Raw genomic sequence first — 11,289 nt, 5'->3', positions numbered from 1 at the left:
TGAGTGGGTCAGGCTTGGGAGCCTGGTGAGCATATAGGGTTTTCAACCCACAATAAAATATTATATTATATTTAATCATCACACAATCAACCCAATTACCCACCCCATTATCTCCTTTTTATTTCTTAAAGATTACCCTAAGAATCAACTATTCCTCGTTCATTTATTCCTAAGGATTATCCTAAGGAATCAGCACGAAATCCATCGTTGCCAGGGTTTTCTCAACAGACACTATATCCGTAGTTACCAAGCGCTAACTCCATAGTCGTCGGGGTTTATCTCGTTTATTGACAGTATTGGTTCCGAGACTCCTCTAACAATACATATCAATGGGTTTTTTTAGAGTACACCGGTGAACATCAAGTCCACAACACCTACAAGTTGTGAGCTTGCTAGTGTTCCACTGGACTGTCTAGAATAATATGTGGTTGTCATCCCTACTCTGCTGAATGACAAGGGCCTTCGTTTGGGTAAAGGTTTCACTCATTTTTCACCTGTCACCCTCATCTCATGATCTATATCATCTTCGTCTCATCCTCAAACTAATCTTTCCTAACACACCAACTATTTCATCTACCCGTGTTCTACCCAACATATTTGTAGTTATAAATTACATATATAGTTTAAATCATTTAAAAACTTGTATAAAACATTCATTCAACATCCATCTCAAGTAAACAAACAACGTATAAACACATAGCACGTATGTCATAGCAAATACTTCATGTCTATGCGGTAGAAGAAACTAACTACACAGTCACTTGATTAGACGATGCTCGGACAACACTACGACTCTTCGAGTAGTAATTCTTCGGTGAAACCGGAATGTTTTCTCAGAAACCGGACTTCTCGCAGGTAGAGTTTCGGCTCGAAAACTCTTTCTCTCGGGATCTTCGGGGCTTCGGGACTCACTTCGGGTGTCGGGATGATACTGGGGCTTCGGGGGTGCTTCAAAAGGGCTAGAGAGGTTATCGGGAGTAAGAGAGTGAAGGAATTAGCAACTATGGCCGGTTGCCATTCGATTTCTATTTATAGGGCCATTTTTCTGGATTCACGTCGTGAATCTCAAATATTCACGCCGTGAGTTCAGTAGTCATCAGGTTCGTCATCGCAACTTGCGTCTGTCAGGCTCCAGGAGTCATAAATACTGAGTTCACATCGTGAACTCTGACACAGTGTCGGGGTTCGCGCCCCGAACTTCATAAATTCATATCTTTCGCATACGAGCTCCGTTTTTGACGTTCTTTATATGCACTCGTAGGTGAGATTATGCTCTACAACTCTCGTTTAGACTCCGTCAGCTAGTTTTGACTTTAATTTTTATAATATTATTTTTAGTAGGCTGGGACAAGAAAACTTTGTTAGGACTTCACAACTCCTTCATCTGACGTCCGTTTTTGTCTGTCTTTTTACCGTTGGACTACTATCGACGAGATCTTCGATTCTCATTTAGATTTTTTCGGCTAGAAACCACTTGATCTCATATTCGAACTTTGGGCTGCATACCGCTAAGTCGAAACTTCGAAAAATCATAACTTCCTCATACGAAGTCAAATTTAGACGTTCTTTTTATGCACACTCTCGGTTTAACGTATTCTATGACTTTTATTTAGATAGCTAAGTCCAAATATTGCTATAACGTAAATTCACTATTTACGTCGCGATGTGTCGTGCTGGTTTTGTCGCGAAACTTCGACAGGTCATAACTTCTTCATTATAACTCGGATTTCGGCGTTCTTTATATGTACAGAATCCTTGTAACATATACTATAACTTAGTTAGGATTAATGCTTCTAAATAATATTCCATCAAAATTCATTTTTTATGCTTATCGTCTCTAAAGTGACTATCCCGGATCTACGGACGTTACAATCATCTCCCCCATAGGATGATTACGTCTCGGAATCATCAACGATAATAGGACTTGTATAATGATTCCATACGTTATATTTCCATCCTAAGTAATAACCGTAATATATATGTTTCTTCGAACGATTATCTAACTTTTGGGCTTCTTGACTGCAGACGATGCTCAATCTTGCATCTGCTTTTCGTACTATGTTGGACTTTCAATCATAACCTTCAAGTTACAAAATAGTCCTTATTGTGGACTCCTTCTTCTTCTTAGGATAAGTACTTCCCTTATCTATTGTAACAGATCGATGGGTCATGTTCTAATGACCTCTCATCATATGATGCAACGATTAGACTCAAGTCTCTTAGAGTCAAATTCCAAAATGGAATACACCTTCCTTCATATTCTAATGTGATATAATCACATTTTAGCATGTAGCATTTCTAGCTACCAATTTCTCTAACAAAGAGCGCGATGCTATTGATCGCATTGATTTCAATCTTCTATCTTGAGTCATATGTTACATCGAACTTGGTTCTCTGAACCACATAACAAACTCATCGTAGTAGGACTCAATTTGATATCACCACTAGGGTCAGAATATCAATCATCTTCTTAGTCATTACCGAAACAATGGTAACGACATACTTGAATAAAAACGAAATCAATCACTAACTTCTTGGTAACCTTGTGACTTTCCCTGATCCAAGCGTGAGCCATGTGCTTCCAGTAGTATAGATTTCTACTACTATTCACACCTACTCATACTCGTCCCAAGTATTGTCTCGTAGTCCCCAAGTCCTAAAATCACCAAACAATTTAACACATACGAATGTGTCAAATTAATCATACAAATTTTCCTAGACTCTACTAGGACTTCTTCCATGCGTATCTTCAATCATCAATTCTATTTCAACTCGGTTGGTGATGGAAATTCCAGACGATGGGGCAACTTCAAGAATTACACCAATCGTTCTGTTATTTTATCAAACATATTCTAAAGGCAAGATACCACTCTTACGATATCTTCCGATAGGTGTCATTCACTATCATAAGCCTTTCATTTCCTCCATTTAATCAATTCTCTACGATTCTTCTCCATAACGTTTTGTACATCTAAGTAGACGTTCGGTGTATCGGGCGAGAATTTAAGATAAGAAAGCTTTATTTACAATAGACATATAAATCTCCTTATCACTCTGAAATGTTTACATGCTAGTTCTAATATCATAGTCATACGCTTAGAATCCTAAACTCATAAGGTTTACAGATCCGGTTGGCAACAAACCATAGATCCAAACAAATAATAGCATATATGGCAAACATATAGCATTTAGCACATAAAAGCATTTTAGGCATCTTTCCTAAAATATACTAGTGCTCGTGTCTAAAATATGGTAGACACTCATCTCACAATCATCGCTTAGCATTCTAAGTTTAAGTCTAGAAATCCTACAAATTCCTAGTTCGCTTAAACTAATGCTTTGATACCAACTGTGACATCCCCAATTTCACGGTCAGAAAAGACCGATTTGTTTATGCTTTGTTTTAAAATCAGAGTAATCGTTTAAAGAAAACGGTTGCAGAATTTGTTCCCAAAACAAAATGTGATAAGAATTTATCAAAACATTTATTTAAAGAAATGTATTTTCATTAAATAACAAAATCTCGGGATGTCATGTTCCGATACAGACCAAAACCATAAACAGTATAAAGTAGACCTTACAACGGTTATCTATAACTACTGATCTATAATCCAAAATTTCTCGTCATGTCAACCAACTTATGCTCTTGTGCCACTACCTGTGATACAAAGAAAACTGAGTGGGTCAGGCTTGGGAGCCTGGTGAGCATATAGGGTTTTCAACCCACAATAAAATATTATATTATATTTAATCATCACACAATCAACCCAATTACCCACCCCATTATCTCCTTTTTATTTCTTAAAGATTACCCTAAGAATCAACTATTCCTCGTTCATTTATTCCTAAGGATTATCCTAAGGAATCGGCATGAAATCCATCGTTGCCAGGGTTTTCTCAACAGACACTATATCCGTAGTTACCAAGCGCTAACTCCATAGTCGTCGGGGTTTATCTCGTTTATTGACAGTATTGGTTCCGAGACTCCTCTAGCAATACATATCAATGGGTTTTTTAGCGTACATCGGTGAACATCAAGTCCACAACACCTACAAGTTGTGAGCTTGCTAGTGTTCCATTGGACTGTCTAGAATAGTCCGTGATTGTCATCCCTACTCTGTTGAATGACGGGGGCCTTCGTTTGGGTAAAGGTTTCACTCATTTTTCACCTGTCACCCTCATCTCATGATCTATATCGCAACTTGCATCTGTCAGGCTCCAGAAGTCATAAATACCGAGTTCACGTCGTGAACTCTGACATAGTGTCGGGGTTCGCGCCCCGAACTTCATAAATTCATATCTTTCGCAGACGAGCTCCGTTTTTGACGTTCTATATATGCACGCGTAGGTGAGATTATGCTCTACAACTCTCGTTTAGACTCCGTCGGCTAGTTTTGACATTAATTTTTATTATATTATTTTTAGTAGGCCGGGACAGGAAAACTCCGTTAGGAATTCACAACTCCTTCATCTTACGTCCGTTTTTCTCTGTCTTTTTACCTTTGGACTACTATCGACGAGATCTTCGATTCTCATTCAGATTGTTTCGGCCAGAAACCACTCGATCTCATATTCGAACTTTGGGCTGCATACCGCTAAGTCGAAACTTCGAAAAATCATAACTTCCTCATACGAAGTCAGATTTAAACGTTCTTTTTATTCACACTCTCGGTTTAACGTATTCTATGACTTTCATTTAGATAACTAAGGCCAAATATTGCTCTAACGTAAATTCACTATTTACGTCGCGTTGTGTCGTGCTGGTTTTGTCGCGAAACTTCGACAGGTCATAACTTCTTTGCTATAACTCGGTTTCGGCGTTCTTTATATGGTAATAACTTAGTTAAGATTAATCCTTCTAAATAATCTTCCATAAAAAGTCATTTTTGATGCTTATCGTCTCTAAATTGACTAGCTCGGATCTACGTGCGTTACAATGTGGCCATCTATGGAATTCATTGCACCTTTGCCACCATTGAAGAGAAACATTCCAAGTAGACCTAAAGTTAATAGAATAAAGGATGCAAGTGAAAGGGGTGCAAGACACACTGTGTCAAAGGTTAGGAAAAAAAATTATGTGTAGTGTAAGCAAGCAAGTAGGACATAACAAGGTTACATGTTCTCGAGCTAAAAAAACAACAAAACTCGGTGTAAAGAAAAGGAAGAGAACATATGGTAATGATGGGGAAGGAAGCAGTGTTAAGAAGGCAATGGATGGTAAATATGAGCAAGGAACTAAGGGTAATAAGGGCACTAATGGTAATGATGGGGAAGGAAGCAGTAGTAAGAAGGCAATGGATGGTAAAGATGAGCAAGGAACTAGGGGTAATAAGGGCACTAATGGTAATGACGAGGAAGGAAGTTGTGGTAAGAAGGCAATGTATGGTAAAGATGAGCAAGGAGGTAGGGGTAAGACGGTAATTATCAAGAAAAGAAAGAAGTCTAAAAGAATAATCAAGAAAAACTTGCTACAAGGTTTGAGGGTAAGATTGGGGAAGGCAACACTAGTGACAAGCCAATGGAACTTGAATAGGAATTAAATTTCAATGCTTGTCATTACGTACTTGTTATTTAGGATCAAATTGTGATGTTTCAGATTAATTGTGGATGTTTGGTCTTATGTACTTGTGATGTTTCGAAATAAGTTTGGATGTTTGGTGTTATGTACAACCGTTTGTAATGTTGATGGTTTGAATGTACTTATGATTGTGTGTTAGTTATGGACGTGCATGGTATTGGGGTTCATTTTTGACATTAGTTTAACTGCATATGGTCCCATTTGTTCAAGTTGAAGCTATTTCCAATGTCACTATCAACAAATAAACTACGAATGTAACATGGGATCCCATCTAACATACCCATTGTTTGTTGATTAAATTAAAATAAAGGTACATGGACAATATAGTACTTTCCATTAAAAGGAAATTAACATCAGCAAACTATTACAACTTGTAAACGATTATGCCAAAGAAAACAATCCAACTAACAACTAAACACATCTTTAGCTTCCAAATCGTTGATTCAAGCTTCTTTTTTGACCTAGTCAAACCTGCAATCATAACTGCTTCAACACTCATATTCTTAGTGTCTGCTTCTTCTACCCAACAAATAAAACCATTACGAGGTCCTTAACAAAATGAATTTTCAAGTGTGAGAGACTGAGAATGGAACAGACTAATAAATTAGGGCTAATGTACAAACTAACACACACCTTAGTGGGGCAAGCATAGAAGGGTCTTCCAGGGTTGGACGAAGTGAAAGACATTCTTATTATGGCAACACATCCACACGAGAATTTCACTATTTTCGCTTCGTTAATTCCAAGGGATCTATAATTCTGAAAGCAAACAATCACAGGGAAAAATAAAGGTACTTTCGAGTAAGGAAGTAAACTACTTATAAAGAGGAAATGACGAAAATACCCCTTTGTTTGACCTCATGCACATCTGTCATAGTTGGTGCACCAAACACACTTAGTTAACATTAACTAAGGCAAACAAAAGTTACCCAAAATCAACACCAATGAACGCAAAAAGTTATAACTCATTCATTTCAATTTACATTTCACCAATATCATACCAAAATGCTTGTTACAGGTAACCAGGACTTCAAAAAACATCCAAAATGTACCATTACAACCACCATTGGAGTACCACTATCTACACTAACTAGATTACCACTAACACAAACGAAACACACATAATCCTAATAACATATATAACAAGAAACACCATTAAACCTAACAGTAGATTACGAGCACTAGATTAGCATACCACTACAACCCATTTCCATGAGATTCACTTGTTGATTATCAAGTGAACGACAAAAATCATGATCAGGAGCATGACGATGACAACACCCACAACCAACAGTGCAATTACTTTAATCTGCTTCTCGACATGGTCGAACCTTTGCTGCATGTTGAGGACATCCACCCTGGAATGAAGGTAATCGCGACCCATCTCCTCCTTCATACGCTCAACCTGACCTTGTTGCTCAACTATCTTTTCACCACAGTCACAAAAGATCGTGTGCAAATTGTTCAAGTTAAGCCCGTCTGTTGAGCTTATCTAGTTATTGGAGTTTATAGTATCTGATGATGGTGGTGGGGTAGGATCCATGGAAGACATTGAAGGGAAAAGGGAGTATTGTCGAATGGTTGTCGGCTAGTATTTGGCCGGAAATGGTAACAATAATTTAGGGTTTTGTCTAGCAGATCTTTCAATTATATACTAGGGGACCACTGAACCCTTAGGGCCTAAGCAAGCCAACTCATTCGTGAGTCGGTGATATGTAATCCGAGTTAGGTGAGTAGACTCGCTAACTGAGTTGGGTGATGACTAGGCAAGGAAACCCATTGAATTGAGTCAAAATCCAAAATTAGCGGGTTAAATGTGACTTCACGACCTTATAAAACCAAAAAAATAACATAAGGGACCTTTTAAACCAAAATGGATAACTTGGTGGGGGCTAAAGTAACATTTTCCCAAACACAAAATACTCAAATTCCTTTTGTTAACAAGTGTCTCTTTAAATTTGAACATGGATGTTCATATTTCTCATGAGTTTCTTTTTCTTTTGGATTTCCCCTTCATCGTTTTAACTTTTAACATAAAAATGATAAATCAGTAATATGATGATGAAAATAATTGCCGATGTACCCAATAAACTGCAGAAACAAGTTAAAATTACGTAAGCTGACAGTGAATAGTCACTTGTCTGCGATACAATCGAGATCGATCAAAGGGAACGTTTGTTCTAAATCATGTTTCCCCCTTTTTTCCCAATCGACCTCAGATTGCATCATCTCAACCTTGAATCATACTCTTTTCATCCATCCCCAAATCTAACAAGGTTTTGGTCCACCTTTTCCGCCCTCAAAAATGTCACAACATCGCCCAAAGTTAAAGCAGCAGCAGCAGGCCTGTCTCTCCCTTTCTCGGGCAGCGCGTCCTCCAACAGGTGAACTCCTATTTCATTTTTTTATGTAATCGGGAAATCTAAGAACCCTAATCGCAAAAGCCAAGGATTACAACGATTTTGTCTCGACTTTATTGATTTGGTGAAGTTTCGGGATGGAAAAAAGTAGAAATTTGGTGTCGGTTTTCAAACTAAAATCCACTGTTTTGTTAAAGCAAAGCTTTAAAAAAAGAAGATCTCTCTCCATCTCTCTCTTTCTCTTTCTCTCTCTGTGTTGTCTTCTTACATGGCGCACACGCACACAGTGCGTGTATGCGATACAGTGAAAGTGACCCAAATAAAGAAAGAAAGAAAGAGTGGTCAGCAGCCTACAGGGTACACTAAAATGATGATGAGGGAATCTCTTTTTCTCTTTCACTGTTAACTTTACCAGTTTCCTCTTCCCTATTTCATCTTTTTTTTCACACACAAACACTTCTGTCTTGTGATTATCATTTTCTTGTAGTGTTTGTGATGCTTTTGGACCTGTGTGTGATGAGATGATCTAAAATGTCAGTTCTCTATATGGGTTTTTCTTTAACTGATGACCTTGTAAGTAGTCCCATTCCCCTCTTCTTTCGATTTCACACTTTATGATTTGTTATAAAATGTCAATTCTTGATATGGGTTCTTCGTTCTTAGATGATCTTGTAAGCCTTTTTTTCCCCTTTCCATCTGTTTGTCTATTTCATTACGTTTCTTGATAATTTATCGATTTACAGGAGATGAAAGAAGGGGTGGTGGTTCAATTGAAAGACGACTCCGGTTTTGATTTGGAACCGGAGTTTGAGTTTTGGCCGGTTCAACACCCAACCGAACCTTCCCATGAAGATAGACCGGTTCAGTGTCCAATCCCTCACTCTTCCCACCTCATCAATGTAAGTCTTTTCAAGTTTCTTGAATCTTGATAATCGCGAATTGTTCTAATAACTTCTGGTGTTATAGGATGAAAAAATGCAGGATGATCGGTTTTCTGATCGGAAGAGACCGGAAGTTACAGAACCACCGGCGGCCACCATTAGAACAGTTCGGAAAAGGCATCACGACCACACAGATACCATCGCACCATTGCTGCAAACGCCGACTGTGGCTGTTTATCCTCATTTGCATCAGAAGATGAATACGACTGTTTTCAATAAGTTTCATCAAGTTCACAGGTTTGAATCTTGAAATAGGAGATCAAAATCTGGAATTGATGCTTAAGTTGCAGGTTTTTATGCATTCTGATCATCATGATGTTTTATGACAAGTTAACTTTTAGGTTTAAGGTGATGATAATAGTGGATTAGATGATGATGTAGTACTTTGGTGAAACTATTTACTATTTATGTATGTATAATACGATATGAGCTACTGTTTCTGTCCATGTGTTATCCGACTTTTGACCACTAATTTCATAAGATTGATGGATCACCAAACGGTTTGTTTAAATTCAAAAAGTAATAATCGGATATTCATCAATAACCAAATTCATTTAATTCATCATTAACACTTTCTTTTGTTTCGTAAGGATGAAAAAAAAGAGCAAACTACAATTTTGGTTTCTGAGACCACCTCGACCTTTAATACTATTTTTTTAGGGAAAAATGCAGAAAAACCCAACCAGTTATATATATATATATATATATATATATATATATATATATATATGCAGAAAAACCCTTATATAATTTTTATATTCAGAAAAACCCTTATATTAATAGTTATCATTCGAAAAAAAACCAAAATACAAGGTTTTAAGAGAAATTGACAACTAAAAATATAATGTCGCTTACATTTTTGTTTATCAATACGACATTGATTTTAATCGGGATAAAAACAACTAGTTAAGAAATAAAAAATCAAACATATTAAGAATACAATCAAATGAAAGTAATCGAAATTTACATGTTTTTGCATATAATCAAAGTATAAGGGATATGTATATCATATCATATGATCGTTTCTTCTAAAAATCTACAATTTGGTTTTATTTGAAATGTAAATAATAATATAAGGGTTTTTTTGAACATAAAAATAATATAAGGGTTTTTCTGCATATACATGTATAATTGGTTGGGCTTTTCTGTATTTTTCCCATTTTTTTACACTATATCTATAATTACAGTGTAAAAAAGATCCTTCAAATACTAAAATCCTCCGACCCATTATATTCATATACTGTCCCTTTTAAACTTCAAAATACTATATTTGTCCATCTTAATTTCTTAATATCATATTTACCCTTCATAAACCTTTAAAATATCATATTTGCCTAAATAATTTTTTATAATGTTTTTAATATTTTATAATCAATTTTTATACCTTAGAATTATTATAATAATTACTCTTCATCTTCAACCCTCTCTATGGAATGTATATTTTGGTTGTTTAGTTTTTGTTGTTGTTGATTATTATCATGTTGTTGATGGAGGATATTTTAGATATTACTATTGATATTTTAATGTTTAAAAAGTATATATATATATATATATATATATATATATATATATATATATATATATATATATATATATATATATATATATGCTATTTTGATGTTTAAAAAGGACATATATGATATTTAGAAATTTTATGAAGGGTAAATATGATATTTAGAAATTAAGTTGGGTAAATATGATATTTTGATATTTAAGAAAGGCATATATGAAATTCTCCCTATTATATTTAACACTAAAAAGAATATTCTACATATATTTTTCTTTAATCAACATTATATTTAGTGATGCATTAAAATCCAACATTGTATATAGTGTTACATTACATTATATATAAGACAAAATTGTAAAAATGGTCTCTGTGGTATGCAAAATTTTGGGGTTTTAGTCCAAACCTCGAGTTTTTTGGATTCATAGTCCTTTTAGAGTAGTTTGTATGAGGAATTGGTCCCAAAACTTAACTTCCGTTGACTTGATGTTGTTAACCCTCTCATGTGCCTTTCATATGAGGGTATATTTGTCTTTTTACTTCTAAGAGATCATTTTTACGTTGAAAAAAATTATATCCCTCTTTTTTTTAAAAAATTAATACCTATTTATTTATTTTAATAATTAAAAAATAAAAGATCTCTCTCTCTCTCTCTCTCTCTCTCTCTCTTTCCACCTTCATCTCCATAACCTACAACGAAAAATACACAGTAAAACCACACACACATCGTCCACATGATTACTAAAAGCACTCACCCTCAAAATAAAATTAACTAATTTCAAATCAAAAAACACAAATGTGTTCAACTTTCTTATTCCTGATGGGGATGCGCAAAGAAAAAGTCGCTCTTGTTCAAGTTTCTTTTCACAGACAAATGAGAAACACAAGAAACACAAATCAAAT

At 35.7% G+C, this 11,289-nt stretch overlaps 2 protein-coding genes across 4 annotated transcripts; both read left to right on the top strand.

Annotated features, from left to right (window-relative positions):
- Nucleotides 1-4,936: 4,936 nt before the first annotated feature.
- Nucleotides 4,937-7,170, top strand: LOC111891966 (DNA polymerase II subunit B4-like). The gene is made up of 4 exons (XM_023888030.1): nucleotides 4,937-5,059; nucleotides 5,157-5,417; nucleotides 6,840-6,947; nucleotides 7,075-7,170. Exons 1-4 carry the CDS (start codon nucleotides 4,937-4,939, stop codon nucleotides 7,168-7,170), a joined length of 588 nt encoding a protein of 195 aa, XP_023743798.1.
- Nucleotides 7,171-7,654: 484 nt separating this feature from the next.
- Nucleotides 7,655-9,325, top strand: LOC111891971 (uncharacterized). 3 transcript variants are annotated; one of them, XM_023888035.3, is made up of 3 exons: nucleotides 7,655-7,962; nucleotides 8,682-8,837; nucleotides 8,905-9,325. In XM_023888035.3, the coding sequence occupies exons 2-3, from the start codon at nucleotides 8,685-8,687 to the stop codon at nucleotides 9,127-9,129; spliced, it is 378 nt and encodes a 125-aa protein (XP_023743803.1). In that variant the 5' UTR covers nucleotides 7,655-7,962; nucleotides 8,682-8,684; the 3' UTR covers nucleotides 9,130-9,325. The 3 variants fall into 3 exon arrangements, with proteins under 3 accessions (XP_023743803.1, XP_023743801.1, XP_023743802.1); XM_023888033.3 differs by lacking the exon at nucleotides 7,655-7,962 and adding an exon at nucleotides 8,024-8,609; XM_023888034.3 differs by lacking the exon at nucleotides 7,655-7,962 and adding an exon at nucleotides 8,049-8,511.
- Nucleotides 9,326-11,289: the final 1,964 nt, after the last annotated feature.

Source organism: Lactuca sativa, chromosome 4 (genome assembly GCF_002870075.4).
Source record: "Lactuca sativa cultivar Salinas chromosome 4, Lsat_Salinas_v11, whole genome shotgun sequence".
In the NCBI taxonomy this organism is placed as follows: Eukaryota; Viridiplantae; Streptophyta; class Magnoliopsida; order Asterales; family Asteraceae; genus Lactuca; species Lactuca sativa.
Note: the sequence above shows the minus strand (reverse complement) of the source record. Positions and strands in the feature narration are given on the sequence as shown.